The 21,731-nt window shown below is 42.6% G+C and overlaps 1 protein-coding gene across 6 annotated transcripts in view; it reads left to right on the top strand.

Annotated features, from left to right (window-relative positions):
* Positions 1-21,731, top strand: part of RGS6 (regulator of G protein signaling 6) — a 491,454-nt gene that overhangs the window by 330,993 nt on the left and 138,730 nt on the right. For 3 of the 6 annotated variants that reach the window (XM_074997137.1, XM_074997135.1, XM_074997139.1), the window contains exon 3: positions 13,524-13,623. The exons of 1 other annotated variant lie outside the window; for it this stretch is intronic. In XM_074997137.1, the coding sequence (XP_074853238.1) occupies positions 13,524-13,623 (100 nt within the window). Of the gene's footprint in view, positions 1-11,890; positions 11,922-13,523; positions 13,624-21,731 lie in introns of those variants that run through there. 2 more of the 6 variants (XM_074997138.1, XM_074997140.1) reach the window with 2 other exon arrangements.

The following is a 21,731-nucleotide window of genomic DNA, read 5'->3' as shown; positions in this document are numbered from 1 at the left end:
GAGTCCGGGACCTTCTCTCCAGAGGTGTCCTGCCCCGCCACAAAAAATGCACCGAAAATAGTGCAATTCTACACCATAGAAGAGAGACATTTCATCCTGATTCCAGGTTGCAAATAGGCTACTGGAGATTGGGATCTCCATGTGTGAAAAGTACAACTAGCAAGCACTAGTCACAGTGGTGGCCAAATTACATATTATTCATGGAAATGCAGAGGGAATAGAATGTCCACCATAATACTGACTTGTAGTATCTTGTTTTCCCTAGCTGTGCTGACCTGGCAGGTGTAAAAACAAGAGTGGAGATATGTGCTGCTTCAGTTAAATGTGGTAATTGGATCTGGGAAGTCAGAGCCTAGAATTTAATGATGCTTGTCGTATTCTTGAAAACGTTTTAGGTGATATTCTGTTCAGTTTTGCATCAAAGTAGCTATAGCTCATTAGTAAAGTATACATCTTTGTTGAGTTAATCGGAAGTGCTGGCTGACCAGTAATTTAGGATTCCCTGTTCTGTAACTACTGGATTCATTGCTAGAATTTCACATTAAAATTAAGTCTAGTAAAATACAGTAACAAATCCCAAAATTTTGCAAAACGGGCCTGTTGGGTCTCATTTCAGTGATGACCTGGTTTGCTGAAGGATTTAAGATTCCTGAAGCATTTTTCATTGAGATGAACCTCATTTATGGTTCCAGCACAAATTCAGGCAAAAACCCTTGGTTTCAGCAGTATTTCTTTTTATATGTTCAGGATTGGTTCAAAGTCAGGACTCAGAGTGATATTTATGGCAGCAAACACCACACTCAGGCTTGGCCTACACTAGGGAGTTAAGTTCATTAAAGATATGCAATTCTACCTAAGGCAATTGCATAGCTAGAATCAACTTATTTGCAAGTTGATCTTGGTCGTCCACACAGAGGGAGGTCAACAGGAGAGTTCACAATATCAAGGAGTACAGGGTCAACTGCCGACTCCAGAGAGTTCCATTTCGCATATCTTGACTTGGCAGGCAAAATTGAACTTCAGAAGATCTACCCTGATCCCATTGATCTTCCCAGGAGTATAGACATACCCTGAAACAGATCAGAAGGGCTTGTGAGCTGAAACTGCTTTTTCGGGGTTTTATTTCCGTCACTTCATTGCCATTTCAGAAGGTTTGTTTGTACAGGCTTATTTTAGATGAGCTTCGCACAGAAGCTGTTTTTCAGTGGCACAGCTCAGCGCTGTCATGCTCTTGGTTATTAGAATTATGGGTCTTAGCCTGATACTCTGCTACATAGTGAATGAAAGTCTGCTTGAGAATGAAGGAGGTTCTTTTATGAATGTATGGAATTCATCCCCTTCTAAAACAACCCCCTTATCTGTATTTCAGTCAGGCGGGTCTGCTGCCTTCTACTTTTTACTCATCATTTTATAAGCTAATATAGTCTGAAGAACTAGCTGCTTTTTACATTATGTGCAGTGATGAAATAGAAAAGAAAATCTTTCCTGTTACCAAGGCAACTTGTGCGTCTAAAAATTTCTGTAGTGAGGCAGCAGACTTCCGTCAGTCCCAGCAATAGATCACTCTATTAAAAGCTTATCTAAACAGAATTCTCTCCCCTACACACCCACCCACAAAACCTGTAAAGAACTGATTTGTGAAAGAACAAGGTATCAGCTAAATCTACTTTTTCCCCACTTCAGACTCCAACCTGTGGTTTTGCTTTTATTTTCATCATTGAATTCTTACTCTCTCAGGGTTGGACTACACAAGCAGTTATTTCAAAATAACAGCCATTATTTTGAAATAACTCTTCTAGTGTCTACACAATGCAACTGCTATTTTGAAATAAATTCAAAATTGGTAAACATCATATCATGAGGAATAGAGAAATAAGTGCTGGTAAGACCAGGAATATAGCCTATTTTGAAATAAGTCATAGTGTGTACAATGGCTCTATTTCAAAATAGGCTCTAGGTGTGTAGACTATGTATTTTGAAATAGCTGAGTGCAATGTTATTTCAAAATAGGCTGCTGGGCAGACATACCCAAAGAACATAACATAAGAACAGCCATACTGGGTCAGACCAAAGGTCCATCTAGCCCGGTATCCTGTCTGCCGACAGCAGCCAATGCCAGGTGCCCCAGAGGAGGTGAACCGAAGACAATGATCAAGCGATTTGTCTCCTGCCATCCATCTCCTGCCTTCAACAAAAGGCTAGGCAGCATACCTTACCCCTTGCTAATAACCATCTATGGACCTAACCTCCAAATATTTATCAAGCTCTTTTTTAAACTCTGTTAGAGTGCTGGCCTTCACAGCGTCTTCCAGTAAGGAGTTCCACAGGTTGACTGTGCGCTGTGTGAAGAAAAACTTTCTTTTATTAGTTTTGAACCTGCTACCCATTAATTTCATTTGGTGTCCTCTAGTCTTATGTTATGGGAACAAGTAAATAACTTTTCTGTATTCACTTTCTCCACACCATTCATGATTTTATATACCTCTATTATATTGCCTCTCAGTCTCCTCTTTTCTAGACTGAAAAGTCCCAGTCTCTCCAGCCTCTCCTCATATGGTACCCATTCCAAACCCTTAATCGTTTTAGTTGCCCTTTTCTGAACCTTTTCTAATGCCAATATATCTTTTTTGAGGTGAGGGGACCACATCTGCACACAGTACTCAAGATGTGGGCGTAACATAGTTTTATATGGAGGAAGGAAGATATCCTTCGTCTTATTCTCTCTCCCTTTTTTAATTATTCCTAACATCCTATTTGCGTTACTGACTGCCGCTGCACACTGCGTGGATGTTTTCAGAGAACTATCCAGTATAATTCCAAGATCTCTTTCCCAATCTGTTGTAGCTAAATTTGCCCCCATCATATTGTATGTATAACTGGGGTTATTCTTTCCAATGTGCATTACCTTACACTTACCCACATCAAATTTCCATTTTGCTGCCCAGTCACTCGGTTTGCTGAGATCTTTTTGAAGTTCTTCACAGTCTGCTTTGAGAATAAACTGCAGTTAATTCTCGAAGTGCTATCCTCAGTCACCACTTTGACTCTAGTCAAGCAATAGCGTTGCTCAAAAGTAGTAAAAGTGAAAGGAGTCGGTAGTCTGCATGAAATGACCTGGGAGTCTTATCCAGTAATTATCTGATAAATATCCATATCAGATCACATTTGACACTAATTGTCTGTCTGAGAAGAGAGGTCAAGGACTTGAAGGACATAGAGATTGCACTTTCCCTAGAGATGCTTTCTTCAGGTCAGATTCAGATACATTTGGAGGCAGCATGACAGAAACTGGCACTGCTACTACCAGCGCTACACCAGATCTGGACATGAAGAGAGGTCTGTATTACCAGGACTGTCAATTTTAGCTGCTTTCATTGACATTCTAACTCGCTTGGTGGAAAACAGAACGGATGTAAATAAAACAGTGAATAGAGGGAAGGGGAGGAAATGATGATCAACAATACCAAAGTGTGAGCTGGAGCAAGAGAACACAGTATTTCAGGGAATTATGGTTTGAGTGTGCTCATGTGTGGAGAGAGATTTAATTCTGAATATAGCCCATGAGCCCACGGCTGCTGCTTAGAAGCATACAGTACAGTAGTAATTATGGTATCTCACTGAAATGTGGCCTACAGTTCGGTTTACTCCGCGCTGTAGGAATCATTAAGCAGCCAGTCAGTCTGACTGTGTGTGCTTTCCACTGCAGCAAACATGCTCATTTGTTTTAAAACTGTGTGCACATAGACTTGGCTTCTCTTAAATAAAGTTTGGGAAGTCTCTAGGCTTTTCCAAACTGTCTGTCTCGACCCAGTCCATCTCCATCTGTTGCCACTTCTTTCAAACTTGGATTGTAAGATTCTGGGGCAGGGACCATCTTCTTGATCTTTCTCTATAACACCTGGTACAACTTGGTCCTGGTCTAGGAGCAGGGCTCCTAGGCACAATAGTAGTATTCTGTGGAAATTGTTACTACTACTAGAAGTACTACCTGTAGTAATAGCAATAGTAGTAGTAATAATGATGATAATAATAATAATAATAAAGGTAACAATGATGGTGATAGGGAACCTGAATCAACAGGGAGTAATCTGAGTGTCGAAAGCCAAGTAACCATAAAGTTTGCCTTTCTAAAAATTAGCAAACAAACCAAAAGACTGACATACAGAGGTTGGCTGTAAATGTACTTTCCAGCACTAATGGAAAACTAAATGTTTGTGGGTTCCATATCGGTGTCATTTAATTATTTCAGTATTAATTGCATTTCCTTAATGTGCCTGTTCCTTTATGAACATTTTAGTTCTGTCCTATGCTTTCTTCCAGGCCAGACTCCTTGGAGGACTATATCTCCACTAATAACTCAGTCATGTAACTTGTGAGGCACAAAATATTTCATTTTGATCAAAATTTTTGACATTTATTACCTGAAAATTTTCTGAATTTCCATCCTGTGTAAAACTTCAGCTTCTCATCCGGACTTGAGACAAAAATGAATGTCCAGGTTTTCCCATGGGACAGAAATTCCCTATCCCAACAAGCTCTCCAGAGGAAAAAAATTAAGTGGCAATTACAGTCTCAAGAAAATGTTTCTGAAATGCATACAGGAAGCCAGCTGCATAAACGTCTATATACTGTCACCCAGGAATTTGGAATAAAACACATTTGTGGCCCCAGTTATAGTGAATCATGCTCATAGAAACTAGATTACAACTGATTGAAATTTTTCCATCAAAGCTATTTGTCAAGGGAAAATTGGGTTTTTAAATTAAAGTTGTTGTGAGTTGTCTGCTTACTATCAAAAACTTCAGTGTTTCACTGAAAAAACGTGTGCACTCTGAGAAACAAAGATTTGGATCCAAACCCCAGATGTTTTGATTTGGAGATGCTGCTGCTGCACCTCATGACACTTGCGCTTTGGGTGCCACACGCTCTCCTTCTCCTCTCTTCCAGGCACCCCACCAGGTGATATCTTTCTCGAGGTACTGCAGCCATGCAGCAAGGATGACGGCTGTGCATGTTCATCTTGCAAAGGCCTAGAGAATCTAAGGGATGTGACCCTGGTTGCACAATAAGCTAGTGGGAGAGCTGGGACTGAAACTTAAGTCTCCTACAGCCTGGCCCCCTTTCCTCCATAGTAGACTAGACTGCCTTTCATGCTAGCTTTCCTTAGAAGACCCTAGCTAGCCTGAAGATAAGGTGGTACGCAAAGGTGAAAGTAAGCCGTTGCACCCCAGTGCAGCGCTGTGGTAAGATACTACGAATACTGCCAGAACCCTGGGCTATCTGGCTACAGAGCACACTGGCTCTGGCCTCAGGCAGCTTGGTTCCCGCTGCCCCAGGGAACACGGTAGCTATACTCCCAGCCCTAAGCCCCCCAGATCTCCTTCCCTATCCTGAGCCTCCCATATAGCCCAACTGCCTGGCTTGACTCCGACAGCTTCCACAACTCAATCCCAGTGCCCTGACTTCAGCACCGTCCATGCCTCCCAATCCCCAGCTCCCTCTCCAACAAACACACCAACCCTGTGCTCTGAGCCCCCACACTATGTGCCGCATTTTAATTTCTTATAGGTACCGTCCTCTTGCACATACCACCCAACCACAGACTGCCCTACCCTAAAGTTGGGGGCTGGGGGGGATGGTTTGTGAGGGGACAGTACCTGTAAGAAAATGGTTAATTTCCCCACTGCTGAGAAATAACAGTCAATCGGCATGGATTTGTAAAGAATAAATCTTGCCAAACCAGCCTGATGCTTTCCTTGACAAGGTAATGAGCCTTGTGGATGGGGAAGTGGTAGATGGGGTATCTCTTGACATTAGTAAGGCTTTTGGTACAGGCTGGTTTGACCTTTTCATAAACACACTAGGGATATGCAACCTAGATGGAACAACTGTAAGCTAGGTACATAAGTGGTTGGAAAACTGTTCCCAGAGAGTAGTTTTCAGTAGTTTACAATCAAGCTGGAAGGGGATAGCAACTGGGGCTATGCAGAGATCAGCTCTGGATTCAGTTCTGTTCAATATCTTCATCAGTTACTGAAGTAATGACATGCAGAGTACACTTATGAAGTTTGTAGATGATACCAAGTTGGGAGGGGTTTCAAGTATTTTGGAGGATGGGATTAAAATTAAAAAGTATCTAAACAGACTGGAGAAACGGCCTGAAGCAAATAGGATGAAATTGATTAAGAATAAATGCCATGTACTCCACTTGAGAAGGAACAATCAGTTGCACACATACAAAAAGGGAAGGACTGCCTCGAAAGTAATACTGCAGAAAGGGCCATGGTGGTCATCGTGGATTACTGGCTAAATATGAGTCAACAATGTGACGTTGCAAAAAAAAAAAAAATTCTGGGATGTATTCGCTGGAATACTGTAAGCAAGACATGAGAAATAATTATTTTACTCTACTCAGAGTCCAGATCAACTGGAGTATTATGTCCTTTTCTGGGTGCCACATACCAGGAAAGATGTGGATAAATTGGAGAAAGATCAGAGAAGATCATCAAAATAATTAGAGGTTTAGGAAACATGGCCTATGTGGCAAGATTGAAAAAATACAGTTTTTTTAGTCTGCGCACACGAAGCTGTGTTGTAGGGGGCCAGAAGTGAAGAGGGTAGACAGAGCACAAGGTTTTGGTTGTCTAGTGGAAAACTTTCATAAGCCGTGAGTGGGGCTTGGGATTGATAAACACTGATTTTTAACTTTTTATTTCAATCCAGGTGTGAGAGTACAACGTACTTGGTAATCCTGTTATTACCACATTAACTCATAGAGATTGATCCTTCCCTATACCCTCAACCTCCAGTCAGCGTTCACGAGCATTCTCACTATAGAAAGCAAAGCAGTATGTACTGCACGCCATGTTGTGTCTAGTCAATGTAAGGGGTGTGCTTTCCTTTCCAGGTTTAATATTAGGGCTAATGAGTAATACTTACAGAACATTCTGCCATTGGTTAGCGTGTGATATAAATTCCTGAGTTGCAGGCAGTTGTTGCAGGGAATCGGTTTGGCACATGATATAGAGGATCATTTGGAAGAAGCAGATATCACTTGCATGTCTCCAGAAGATGATTGGGTGTGGAGGGAGAGGAGAGAAACGCAGATGAGGAGACCAGCACAAAAGGACTGGTTCCATTACAAGCTTATAAGCAGGAATTGGCAAAATTAGACTCCAGTGAGCTCCGAATTGCACTCAATAGATTTTAATTACTAAGTACCAATAAATACCCGACAGGGCAGCCTCATGAAGCTGAAAACGGCAACCATGCAACTGGGCCTTGGCAGGTGAGAAGACTTTTAATTTATGTGTGATTTATATCCCTTTCTCATCACCCTGCACATGCTGAAGTTAGCCTCTAGGTTCCTGACTCAGCACAAACCTAAGTAAGTCTGTATGCTTCAGTTCAAGTATGCCATGTGCTAGTGGTCTCCTTGGCTGTGGTACTGGGAGAAACCAAGAAAGTTCACATCAGAGTTGAGTCATTATTTTTCTCCTTACTACTGAATGTGCAGTGTTCAATTTTGAGAAAAGTTGATGGCAACCCTGGACTGGCAATGAGATATAGCCTTGAGATTGTTTGGCAGTGACATCTATTTCTTTGGACACTAATTGGACCGTGTCATTGTAGAACTTGTTTTAAATGCTGGTACATTTTGGAAAATCTGTGAAAACAGAGAGTGGTAAATCAAGATAACCCTGAATTTGTTTTGTATAGGTTTGGCTCCACTTTTAAGTTTTAACCCTTTTACTCATCAAATGTGAATGAGTTATAGTCATAGAAAGACACACTTCATAGCTAGGGCTGCAGAAAACTGAACACTTTTTCTTGCCCCCCGCCCCAACCTCTTCTCCTGCCCCCACTCACTCCATCCTCCTCCCTTCAATGCTCACTCTCCCACAACCTTCCTCACTCACAGATTTTCACTGGTGTCCAAGAGGATGCAGGCTGTGGCTGTGGATGTGGATGCATACCCTGGGCCAGGGCCAGAAATGCAGAATTCACAGTGTGGGAGGGGGTCCTGGCTGGTCAGGGTTGGTGTATGAAAAAGATATGGGCTTTGGGTTGGGTGGTGGGGGGAGCAGGTTCAGGGGTGAGACTGGAAATGAGGGGTTCAGCATGTGGGAGGTGGCTCCATTCTGGAGGGTGGGTTAAGGTGTGGAGGGTTGAGTTCTCTAGCTGGGGTGTGGGCTTTGGTGTGGGGCCAGAGAGGAAGTGTTTCAGCTGCAGGAGGGAGCTCTGAGCTGGGGCTAAGGAGGTTGGATTGCAGAAGGGAGGGGGTGGAGTTTCTGAGCAGAAGTTTGGGAGGGGGTTTGGGCTGGGACAAGGAATTAGAGAATGGGAGGCAGTGAAAGGCGCAGGCTCTGGGCAACATTTACCACAGGCAATTCTCAGAAGTGACAGGTGCATCCCTCTGGCTGCAGAAGCTGTGAGGTTCCCAGACATGGCATCTATGGAGTTGGTGCTTGGAGCTAGGGCTATGCACAGCTCCCCCATGTCTGCTCCTACACCTAGGGGTTGCAGAGACATGCCACCACTTCCAGGAGCTGTGCAGAGCCAGGGCAAGCAGGGAGCCTGCCTTTTAACGGTCCAGTCAGCAATACTGGCTGGAGCCACCAGGATCCCTTTATAACTGGGCATGCCAATCAAAAACCCAATGCCTGAGAACTCTGTTAGATGGAGGTGCAGAGGGTAGATTCATTATTCTCTTGTCCCAGCATGTTGGAAACCAGGACATCCTTCTTCAGAGTAACAATGGTGGTGTTTAATTGCATTCATTATATAAAAAAAAAAAGACAAATGTATAGTGTTAATGTGTATGGGAAAAGACTGCTGTCCACCCTCACCCTAGAATAATGCTATTCAGCACAGCGGGGCTTGAAACTCAGACATTTTCTGTTTTTTTTTGCTAGTGGAAGTGCTGAGAATGGAATGTAAGAAAGTCTAATGAACATTCATAAATCCCTTAATAGTGGATGGGTAAAGTAATGGCTTTGCGATCTGGTACACAAGAATACACCAGTATTTTGCCAACTGTTATGTTCAGAATCATCTTGGTGTTGATAGTCATATACTCCTAGAGCCTCAAAGCACTTTGCAAATGCAGTGCAAGTATGCTGATGTGAAATGCAGCTATCTTAGACAGAGGGACGATGAAGACGGGAGGTTGGAGTTGTATGACAGCTTCCAGTTACGAGAAAAACAATGTCTGTGTGGTTTATTATACCCACACTCTGTGGCTAAAAGTGTCAGCTTAGAAATTAATTTTCAATTGGCTTCTCGAGGAGCTATTAAACTCTTGCCCCTGGATTAGTGAAAAGTCCCCTGACAACGATAAAGAGAACAACAAGCTGAAAAAACACCAATGATCACATAATGGGAAAAATCTCTTATCATGTTTTTTGCTGAGCAGAAGCCAGTTCAATGAAGTTTATGTGCTTTGGTTTATGTACTTTGGTACTTTAGAATAAATATGATTCTTCTTTCCTTGTAATCTTTTCTACCTCCCACTGATGAGATATCCAAGTATTTGTTTTTGCTATTTCCCAGACACAAATATAGAAGAGAACACGAATGAAATACGAGAACTGAAGAGTCCTTACCAGCTATGAATATGCAAAGCTTAAGCTAAAACTCTGTAATAAAAATGGCCTTCCCACTTTGTAGTCCCTTTGTTTTTCTGCAGGCCTGATGCTGTGGTGAACTTTTTTTTTTTTTTAAATCAGAGAAGTAGCCATGTTAGTCTGTATCCTCAAAAACTACAAGAAGTCTTGTGGCACATTATACTCTAACACATATTTAGGAGCATAAGCTTTCGTGGGCAAAGACCCGCTTCATCAGGTGCATGAGTGGGGGCGCTCCAGGTGAAGGTTTAAAGAGGGAATCTCAGTCAAGGGGAGGGCCACAGTTGACAAGGACTGTTCAGTCACAGAGGATGTGGCCCATTATCAGCAGTTAATGTGGAGCTGTGAACATCAAGAGAGGAGAAATCAAATAAGGTCAGTCAGGGATGATGTGGCCCATTATCAGTTGTTAATGTGGAGGTGTGAACATCGAGTGGAGAAACTGCTTTTGTAATGGGGCAACCACTCCCAGTCTCTGTTCAATCCTTGGCTGATGGTGTCAAATCTGAAATGAATTGTAGCTCTGCACTTTCTCTTTGGAGGTTGTTTATGAAGTTGTTTTGTTGTAGGATTGCTACTTTTAAATCTTTTACTCAGTGTCCAGAGAAATTGAAGTGTTATCCTACCGGTTTTTGTATATTACCATTCCTGATTTCCAATTTGTGTCCATTTATTCTTTTTACATAAAGACTGTCCAGTTTGGCCAATGTAAATTGCAGTGGGGCATTGCTGGCACATAGCATATATTATATTAGTAGATGTGCAGGTGAAAGAGCCCCTGATGGTGTGGTTGATATGGTTAGGTCCTGTGATGATATTGCTGGTGCACATATGTGAACAGAGTTGGCACCAAGGTTTGTTGCAGGGATTGGTTCCAGGTTTAGAGTTACTGTGGTGTGGTCTATAGTTGCTGGTGAGAATTTGTTTCAGGTTGGCAGGCTGTCTTTAGGCAAGGACTGGCCTGCCTCCCAAGGTCTGTGAGAGTGAAGGATCATTGTCCAGGATGGGTTGTAGGTCATTGATGATGCGCTGGAGAGTTTTTAATTGTGGGCTGTATGTGATGTCCAGAGGTGTTTTCTTATTGGGCCTGTCTTGTAGCAGGTGGCTTCTGGGTACACATCTGGCTCTGTCAATCTGTTTCTTCACTTCCTTAGGTGGGTATTGTAGTTCTAGGAAAGCTTGGTAAAGGTCTCGTAGATGTTTGTCTTTGTATCAGACATCTACAAGACCTTTACCAAGCTTTCCTGAAACTACAGTCCCCACCTAAGGAAGTGTGTTCTGATGTTACATTTCTTGGTCATATATACATGGCCATCTTTTTAGTCCTGATACTGTAATTAGTCAGTTCACTTTCATTTGCATTTATATGGTACAATTTAGTAGTAACATGGTAGTGACAGTGCAAAATACCTTCTTCTGCTAGCTGATTGAAAAACCTGATGCAGTCTACATTCCGCACTTAAGCATGGATATAGTTAACATGACTGGAGACCATACAGCCATATATAGAACAAAACATTAGACTAATTGCAATACAGTATCTGACTTAATCTGCATGCAGTTCCTGTTCTCTGTAATCAAGGCCACTGAGTGAAGGGTTGTTATGCTGAAAATAGGATTGGCAAGAAAATAGCTAAAGTTTTGGGGCAGAGTGAATGCCCTGAAACCTTTTCTATATCCATTCATGCCTTGCAACTCTTTATATAAAATCTAGCAGGAGCTCAAAAAATGAAAAAGAGGGCATCTGAATTGTGTGTGAGGCTAAATTAAAGGGCATGCCACAGAACTACTTGAATATTCAGTCCTTTTCTTTTCTTTTCTTTTACTATTAATATTAAAAGGAGGGCAAAACTGATGATTCTGTTAGAGAAATTAAGTGGCCTGATTTTGCCATCTTCTTGTACGGAGCCATTTGACTGCTCCAAGATTTATCTTTTCTTGACTCTTCTCCCTTTTGTGCCATCTGTATGAAAAATATGTCCTAAATTTAGCAGAATGGTCCTATATATAAAGAGCAAAAGAGAGAGCCAGTGAGGCTGGGGAGAGAGAATGCCGCGGGGCTCAGGTGATTATTAAGCAGAGAGTTCTCCCTCTGGATTGCTGACTTGCAGAGACCCCCGCGTCAACAGTGACTCTACATGTTCCCCATCACAGAAAGCATCACCTTCCAGAATTGACACTGTTCTCAGGTGTGCAGGCAGTTGCAGTAGAGAGGCCAGCAATCAGATGGGAGTTGAGACTGAAGTCTTTTTGTACTTTCACAGGTAGTCCTACAAATAAGGAGTGAAACTAGAGGTGAGTGAAATACATCTGCCAAAATTCTCAAGGCTAAAAATGTAGATGCCAGAATGCCCAAAATATTTTGATAAACTTCACATGCATTTCACGCTTTGGTGAAAAATTCATTAAAAATCTGAAGTTTATTTTGGCATTTTTTCAAAATGAAATGTTTCAGATTTTTCAGCTTGAAATTATTGGTTTTGTTTCAAAGTTCCCCAGAATCTTTAAAAATGTTCAAATGAAACAAAACATTTAGGTTTTGTTGAAATGAACTGTTTCATTTCACTCCGTACAAGCCACTTTTCAAAAATTCAAAGAATTTAATTTGTTTTTTACCTGAATCAAAATGCATTTTATTTTTTTCATAATTGCCAGTGAACAAAAAAAAATCCATTATTCACATATCTGTAGTGAAGAAGGCAGTATTAGAAAGTTTGAGCTGCGCTGCCACCACTAACATTGTGCCGGTTATTTCAATAATAAAGACATACTAATTTGTCTTTCTGGTATCTGCTTTCACTAATGCTAATTTTTACACACACACATTCATACATTTCAAGTAGTTTCAATCAGATGTCGGCTAGGAAGAATAGTGCTGCAGTGCACAAAGCGCCATTTGTCTAATTCCCAAGGTGGCTCATATCACTGCACTTTTTAAGGGTGTGAGTTCAGCTGTGATTTTTTCCATTGCATTGGGCATGCATGTGGAATAAGAGGGTAGACAGTGACAATCGATATCATGATAGAACTCTTCAAAACAGAAACTTTCTTCCCCTTAAGCAGGTCTTATCACATCTATCCCATTATCTGTCTACAACAAATAAATCTGAAATGATTACATTATTTATGGGCCGAAGCCAGGAGTGTGTGAGAGCAGCTATTCCCAGAGCTACTGATGCTATCTGAAATTTTGCTTAATTTTTCCATTTGCTTCATTGTTTCCAAGTCTTTTATTTTTACTTTTTAAGTACTTTAGTTATTCTGGGCCAAATGTCTTCAGTGGGAGTTTTGACTGAGCACAGAATTCAAGATATGGACCAATAGGGAAAAAACGGAAGTCACTGAAATGGCTGGAACTCAGTCTACGGCAAGACTACAGCCCTTTTCCAGGATACCAGAGGTTTCCCAGAAAAGGTCCGCCATGTCCAAGAATACGCCTGGAAAAGCGGACAAGTTCTGTCACCATCCCTGCAATCCTTGTTCTATGTGGAAGAAGGGGCAGCCTGACAGAGAAGGTTTTTCCAAAATTGGCACCATGTAGGTGGGCCAATTTTGGAAAAGTCCCTCCTGACAGAAAAGCAGAAAAAGATACGCAAATTGCCGTGCTGTATTTGCATATCTTTGTCCAACATTTCTCAGTAGTCTAGCCAAAGCCTCAGTCTTCCACTTCTAGGATTGTTCCTCTAAACTTTGTATTAACCAATCAGATCAATAAATTCTCAATCCCTTTTCTCCAGCGACAAGGGAGTTAGAATAGCTCAGGAAGTCTTAGCAAATTACATGAAAAGATTTTAGGGCACCTAGCCCTGGTTGGCGCCAATGCCGTATCAGTATGATGAGTCTCTATAGTCGCTATTCTTGCAAACCCAATGTAATTTTTTCCTTCCCCCTTGCTAGGTTGAAGATATAATTACAAGAATGCAAGATGACAAAACAGGTGGAGTTCCCATCCGGACAGTCAAGAGCTTTCTGTCTAAAATCCCCAGCGTTGTCACAGGTAAGAACCATGGTTTGAATGAAAGACTATGAATTAGTGCTAAAAGAAATATGGCTTGAAGAAGAGGTAGGTGAGTGCTGGAGGAAGAGGAAATGAAGGGAAAAGCCAACAAATCTGGGCTTATTTTCTGGATGTGCGCTGCAGTCCAGGCAGAAAGATGATGCCCAGGTTTCGTTCTCTTCTGTAACCGTACCAATTTTTAACCAAGTGATTGGCTTTCCTTAGGTTTATCTCTGGAACCCTGCTAAGTGTTTGTACAGCTCCAGTCCACATCACCACATTGCCATGCAACATCCTATATAGTGACATCATACAAGAATGGGGGATACAGCAGAGGTGGAAAAAGTACCCCAAATATTACTTGAGTAAAAGTGCAGCTGCTGTTGCTTCTGGATATTTGAGTGCAATCTAGATGTACCATGTGTGTACTCAAGTAGTTTACCGGAGGTGCGCCGGTGACTTGTACTTAAGTACACCCCCCACCCCAAGCAGCTGCACTTTTACTCAAGTAACTTCTGGGGTACTTTTTCTACTGCTGGGATACAGCTCTCATTTGAAATATTAGAAATAAAGTTGGCAAATACAGCATGTGATCAGCAGATAGACAAAAAGCTCAGCTGTTGTGAAGAGGCAGGAAAGAGCTGCTGGGAATATGATGTGTGGAATCTTTCTTGTCCTTCCCAGATACTCCATAGTTCCTTTAAACTTCTGCCGAGTGTGCAGGCACTGCGTGGGAATATGAAATTAAATCTCTCTTGCAGGGACCATTCCAGTTCATGGAAGTTATATGCGTCAAAGTGTGGAATAGGGCATGATCAGGAGCTAGGCATCAGAATATAGAGCCATTCCTTTCCCTTTCTCCGGCTTGGCACTTGTGTGCGGCTTTTGAGACCTAAAGTAATTGCTGTGTGATAGATGCCCTTGCTGACTGATGTAGAATGAGTCAGTGGTCTGTTAGGTTCCCTGTGGACAGCTCTCCCACAACCATGACTAGTTCTAGTTTTCTATCTCTGCCATTCCAGCAGAAAAGATAAGGATTTGCATAAACTATTAACCCTGAAATGCACTGGAGAATCTTTTTCCTAGCCAGGTCTGAAGTGCATTGTTGGGACAGGTTGAGGAAGTTTTCACTGCTGCTTTACCTGTTCTGTGGATAAATGGACTTCACTACCCATAGCACATTTCACCAACAATCAACTCATTACAATGATTAATAAAAAGACAAAAAGCCAGTGTCCTCTTGTAAACAGGCAATAAGCCAATAAGGATATGGTGAGGTTTGAGAGAGAGGTTAGCAGTTCAGTATAAATCTCTTGCTTATGTATTTGATGTAAAACAGGAGGAACACATAACTGAACAACAAGGGCACTAGAAAATACAGATAGCATTGTCAAGCATTTGGTTCTTTCCCGTGGTGCAGCATCTGTGAACACAAGTAATGCTGTGCTTCCAACATCTCCTTTGAGGGAGGATGGGTTGATTAGAGACTTGCAAGTTAGGCTGTTTCAGTAAGAGGGATGAGAGGAAGCATGCTTTGATGTCTCTGTATCAGAAGCAATGGTCCTTGTCCAAATCAGCACAGGAGTGAAATACAAACCTCCAGCAAGGCAGGAGTCAGGATGTAAATGTGGAGAGTGGAGTGGTGATGCTCCTGAGTTAGAGCTCAATCCTGCAAATGCCTCTCATGAAACAATAGGCCCTACTTCTGTGCATAGTCCAAATGATTTCAAGCAGGTGAGTCAATATAGTGAGCAGTGGACAGAATTAGGCTAGGATGAAGCATGGAAGAGAAACATGAATCAACAACAACCAGATGTGAAAAGATACTAAATTGAGGCTTATGCCTCTGGCATGTGTTGACTAGCTGTTCCTAGGGAAAATAACTGTTCTATCTAGTTTCTAGATCTAAATTCATCATATACACTCTAGTACAGAGTATACAGACAGAATGGCTCAATCCTTATTCAGCTAAGAGAGGTCAATTATTTTCTAGTTAATATTCATTGACCTCATTAAGCAATTGATCTAATTATCAGGCCATTAAGAGAAGGAAGACAGAAGACGTAACAGTATCTCTAAGCTGATTATATTTATCTGTGAGCACCACCACAAGAGACAGCTTCCTGATAGAGTGAAAACTGCCCATTTGCATTCTGCTCTTCTGGGGCAGCTGCAATAAAGTCACCTTGAAACTGGGTCTCTCCTTGGAAAAGAACCTCAGTTCCAAACTTTTTGAGTACAGAGGGATGGAACAGACAAACTGAGATAAAGTAACTGAACCTAAACCAAAATTTGTGAAATCTTTCAGGGAAGGCTGTGAGAAATGTGCTCAGTTGACAGCCCTTTCAGTGGACTTCGAGCCTCAAGCCAGTTCTTTTCAGTCAATTGTGGCAGTGACCTGGCGCTTTGGAAGATGGACAGCCAGGAAAAGCAGAGCTTAAACAGGGAATCTGAACTCTCCTCTATATTTTCTTACCTCTCCTCATCCCCCTCCCTCCAACTGATGCTGTTTAGATTTAGATCTGTGGCAAAAACAGAGAAAACATCGTTTTATCATAATACAATGCTAAGTATATTTCTTAATCCTTCAGTTGCTTAATATTCCTTGCATAAAATGGCATACTATCAAAGCCTTTGAAGCTAAGAATCTGGAAGGATTTTAACTTCTGAATCTAGTGATGTTCTAGATTTTCACAGCCTGCCCAATTCCATGTGGAATATGTAACAACAATGTGAAGGCATGGCCTACTGTCAGGCTAACACTAGTTACACTGTGATGCTCATGGGGTTATTTCCTGATTACAGTAACACGGTGTGTGGTACTGGCATTTTTCTTCACCCTTATTCCCAAGTGTGTGTGTAAATCGTGGAGGGTGGAAATCAAACAAAGGTCAGGAGGGAAGATGAAAGAGGGAACTGCCAGAGGAGGGATAGAATGGGAAAACCCATGAAGAATTATGGGCTCGTGACTCTGGGAAGCGTGGTTTGAGTAGAAGAATAACATTATTTTATTAACCTCAACACCTATCCTTGGCTAGTAGTTGTCAAGTATGTTGTGGTACAGAAGGACATGAATCTCCCATTTCCCTAAATACTTGTTGTTAGTTTTGTCTATAACAGTACTAGCTGCAGTGGAAGAAGCAGCCACACATTCCCCTCTCAGGTGAAGTAAACTGTGCCATCAGTAATGTTCAGTTACTCTAATGTACATACATAAACTTGCAGCTCACCACTCCATGGTATTCCATTTCTCAAAAAGGAGTATCCGTGCACCTCCTCAGTATACTACACACCACTCCAGTCTTGCACCTAATTTCACATCTCTGTCAATGTATCTCACTGTTAACCTGGTGTTTCCATGCCAGGACCCCACAGCTTTCAAACATTGATTCCTCTCCCCTCTGCTATTTTTCAGGCAAGAGCTCTGTACACCATGACTAAAGTGATGCATCCAGCCCTCAGCACCTCCTGGAGCATGTTGCACTGGCCTCTTTCAGCACCACCCAGAGTGATTTAAAAGGGGCCAGTGCTCTGGCTGCTACCACTAATGCTAGGAGCCTCTGGTCCTTTTGAATCACTGGGCCCTGGGTAACTTCCCGTTTTGGTCCCGTCCCTGACCTTCGTTGCCAGGCCTGCTTACATTTCAGTGCATTATATAGGCTACGTCTACACGTGCAGCCAACATCGAAATAGTCTATTTCAATGAATAACGTCTACACGTCCTCCAGGGCCGGCAACGTCGATGTTCAACTTCGACATTGCTCAGCTCAACATCGAAATAGGCGCAGCGAGGGAACATCTACACGTCAAAGTAGCACACATCGAAATAGGGATGCCAGGCACAGCTGCAGACAGGGTCACAGGGCGGACTCAACAGCAAGCCGCTCCCTTAAAGGTCCCCTCCCAGACACAGTTGCACTAAACAACACAAGATACACAGAGCCGACAACTGGTTGCAGACCCTGTGCCTGCAGCATAGATCCCCAGCTGCCGCAGAAGCAGCCAGAAGCCCTGAGCTAAGAGCTGCTGCCCACGGTGACCATAGAGCCCCGCAGGGGCTGGAGAGAGAGCATCTCTCAACCCCCCAGCTGATGGCCGCCATGGAGGACCCGGCAATTTCGACGTTGCGGGACGCGGATCGTCTACACGGTCCCTACTTCGACGTTGAACGTCGAAGTAGGGCGCTATTCCTATCTCCTCATGAGGTTAGCGACTTCGACGTCTCACCGCCTAATGTCGAAGTTAACTTCGAAATAGCGCCCAACACGTGTAGATGCGTCGGGCGCTATTTCGAAGTTGGTGCCGCTACTTCGAAGTAGCGTGCACGTGTAGACGCAGCTATAGAGAGCAGTATGAACAAGTCCTGGTCTCCATGAAATTTTAGTTTCTACTGACTTCACTACTGCTTTTTATGTAACCAATTGTAAAACCAGCCAAATATCTAGATGAATTGATGTGCCCCCTGGAAGACCTCTAAATGCCAGTGATACAAGTGCTCCTGTTTTGGCCCCCAAATGTCCTTCTGTTCTTGGATAACAGTCTTCTTCACACAGCTCTTCTGTACATCTGATTTCTGATCTACATAACCTTTATCCCAGTCACAACCCGGACCTGTAGCTTTTCCCCAGCATTCTAATATTCAGGGGAGACCAAACTAGGCATAGTGCAGGCAGACGCTCATCGGCAGAGTTGTGTCACTTCACTCTTGAGTAGTAGTGTCTCTGATGTCACTCCTGGGCATCTCTGAACAGAAACTGCCAATTTTGCTGAAATGTGCCAGCTGGCTTGTAGTTTTCTTGCTGTGAACAAACATTCACTTGGGACTAGTGCTCTAAACTAAGATTAAACTGCTGTATATTTCTCCTTAACATGCCAGCATCTATCTTTTGACAAGTATGCATGCAAAGGTCCCCAAACAAATCAGAATGCTTCCCTCTTTGATAGAGTGGCATTCAGCTGAAGGATATAAAACCCGTGGTGTTGGAAGACTGATAAAATGTATTATTAATACTGTACTGCTCCTAGTCAATGGAGCTCTCTGTTAGAATGGTAAAGTAGAACCATTTTACCACCTGCAGCAAGGGCTGTGCAGAAGGATTCCCAGTTTCTGTAATAACCCCTTTTCACAGCTGGGTCATAGTGGAGAATAAATCTCGAGACCACTCTGAGAGTAAGATAATAGCCTCTTTCCTGTCCCGTGTGGGAACAGATGCCAAACACGTCATGAAAGACAAAAGTGAGCTCTGTCACTGCAGTCATCAAGGTTGTCTTTGCTTGAAAGTGGGGAGGTGGGCGTGGGGAGGCATGGTATATAGTAATCTATCCCTCAGCAGTACTTAGACAGCAAGGCATGGGGCCAGAGGATCTGCTCTAGAAGAATCTTCTGGATTTCAACTGTAGGTGAGTCACACGGGAGCCTCATTAAGACCCTAGCATTACAGTAGGTCACAAACCAATTGCGAGGCAATAATGTGATGCATTTTTTAAAAAGAAAGACTAATCTCCTTCTGGAGAATATAACAAGGCAAGGAGGTGATTGTCCCACTCAGCGCAGGTGAAGCCTCAGTTGGAGAAATATGTCCAGTATGTCCAAAATATGACTTACTTTAAGAAAGAGGTGGACCAATCAGTATCCAGAGGAGAGCCACAAAAATAATGAAAAGTATAGAAAACCTGCCATAGGAGGAAACATTCACAAACGGAGCATGTTTTGTCTTGAGAAAAGAGGACAGGGTTGTGGAGGATGGGGTGGGGAGGGGATCTGATAAGTCTTCAAACAGATTAAGACAAGGTGGACAACTTTTTTTCTTTGGGGGCCACATGATAGGTTTTTTTCCAGGTTCTGGGGGGCCGAATACAAAATAGGTTTAATGGCCGGCAGGAGGGATCCAGCTGTTAAACCGATTAAATTGAGTTCCATTATTTCAGTGTGGCAGGACAGGGAGCCACAAGAGGAGTCAATGGCGACAGCCGCAGGTTGCTGACTACCAGTCCTGCAGCTAGCTTTCAGAATGGTGCCACAGCTGGCTCTGTGAGCCAAATGAAAAGGGTCCATGTGCTGGATTCTGTCCCACAGGCCATGTGTTGGGATTGTTGTAAAGCGGATGCTGGTCAACTGTTGTGCATGGCCAGTGAAGGTAAGATAAGAAGTGAATGGGATTAATCAACAGTGAGGGTGATTGAAGTTAGATAGCAGGAGAAATTTTCTAACTGAAAGACAAGTACTGGAATAGGCTTCCAAGGGAAGTTGTGGAATGGCTGTCATGGGAGGTTTCTAAGAACAGGTTAGACAAACATCTGTCAGGGTGGTCTAGTTTTACTTGGTCCTGCCTCAATGCAGGAGATTGGATCAGCAGACGCCTCAAGATCTCTTCCAACTCTACATTTCTATGGTACTGTGAAGGGCTGCATTAGTTACTAGCTTGAAAAAAGCCTTCACAGGCTGGTTCCAAAAAGTATTCTGCTTCTCCTATCTCTGCCTATCCAGCCTGGCAACATGAGTTTAGCTGAGCCTTATCCAGTATCCCTGAACTTTGAGACCCAGAATGAAACTTTCCCACTCTTGCAACAGAGTCCTATCTTTGTACCACATGAAGCCAGTATGTCATATCCAATAACCTGACGGCTTGTCAAATTGTGAATCTGAACTTCTGCTTCATACAGTTTTGCTTCCTGAAAAAAAAATGCCCTCATGTAGCACTTGAAATTTAGCACGTTGGCTGTATTTTCAGTGCCACAAGTGGGTGTAAAGTGTACGTAGTGCTTGGATACTTCATTTGGCTTTGGTGATGGTCCCACATCTAAATAAATTAAAGATCAATTTGCATATTCAGTGCTTTTTGGTAATGATGAGTGAAAAATACAATAAGAATCTCCCAAAATTCAAACAAGTTTCCCAAAGTAGCTTTCAGATGAATAGCAACAAAGCATCCTGTGGCACCTTATAGACTAACAGAAAAGTTTTGAGCATGAGCTTTTGTGAGCACAGACTCACTTCATCAGATGCTGGTCTTGGAAATCTGCAGGGCCAGGTATAAATAAGCCAGAGCAAGGGCTAACCTTGTTATCCCCACCCTTGCTCTGGCTTATTTATACCTGGCCCTGCAGATTTCCAAGACCAGCATCTGATGAAGTGAGTCTGTGCTCACGAAAGCTCATGCTCAAAACTTTTCTGTTAAGTCTATAAGGTGCCACAGGACCCTTCATTGCTGTTACAGATCCACACTAACACGGCTACCCCTCCGATACTTTTTAGATGCATGTGGTTTTTGATACATTACAACTTTCTTCCTGAAGGGTTTCTGGTGATTTTCCAAAATAGTTATGCAGCAAATTCAATAGTGTCCAACAGTCACTTAATGAAAACTAGCTCACAAAGGCTGGGCCCCTTTATTAATGTATTTGCTTCTCACTGGAAAGCAGTTGGTCCAGGCGAGTTAATTATTTCAAACTAAGATTGAAGTGGGGTTCTTCACCAGAGCTTGGTGATGTTCTCTATTATGCATCTCTTCTTCAGCTTGGACAACAGGAAATGCAATCCATTCAATAGGTTGAACCTCTCTAATCTGGCACTCTCTCATCCAGAGAACTCCGTAATCTGGCAGGATTTTAGTTAGCCAAATGACTTATTCTGGTTGTGGCCAAGTTTCCCTTGATCCCATATGGTTTTTTTATAGCCACCAGTCCTGGCTGTCAGTGTTCTGTGCTGCAATTTGGCTGTAATTTACCTGTAAATGTCTTCTAAGAGCCCAGTAAGCACTAAGAGAGTTGGTAACGTGCTAGAAAATATTGACCTCCCGTTGTCCGGGAAATTCTCTCATCCAGCACGGGTCAGGTCCCAAGGGTGCAGGACAAGAGAGGTTCAACCTGTACAACAATAGGGTAGATGCTTTATGTCTTTATTTAATGTAATCTGAAACCTTCATGAATCATATTGTACTGGACGTGTAATGTCCAATACACATACTGCATGGCTTGCAATTTTCTTCTTCGGGTTTCTCCTAAACTCTTTTGGTCCAGTGCCAGGAGACAAATGAACCCAGCTAAGGAACAAAAGAGCTATGCCAGCTTTATATGCAATTCCTTCTACTCCCCACCTTTTCCTTTTG

The sequence above is a fragment of the Carettochelys insculpta genome, chromosome 6 (genome assembly GCF_033958435.1).
Source record: "Carettochelys insculpta isolate YL-2023 chromosome 6, ASM3395843v1, whole genome shotgun sequence".
NCBI lineage: Eukaryota > Metazoa > Chordata > Testudines > Carettochelyidae > Carettochelys > Carettochelys insculpta.
This window is presented reverse-complemented; position numbering and strand designations above follow the sequence as displayed.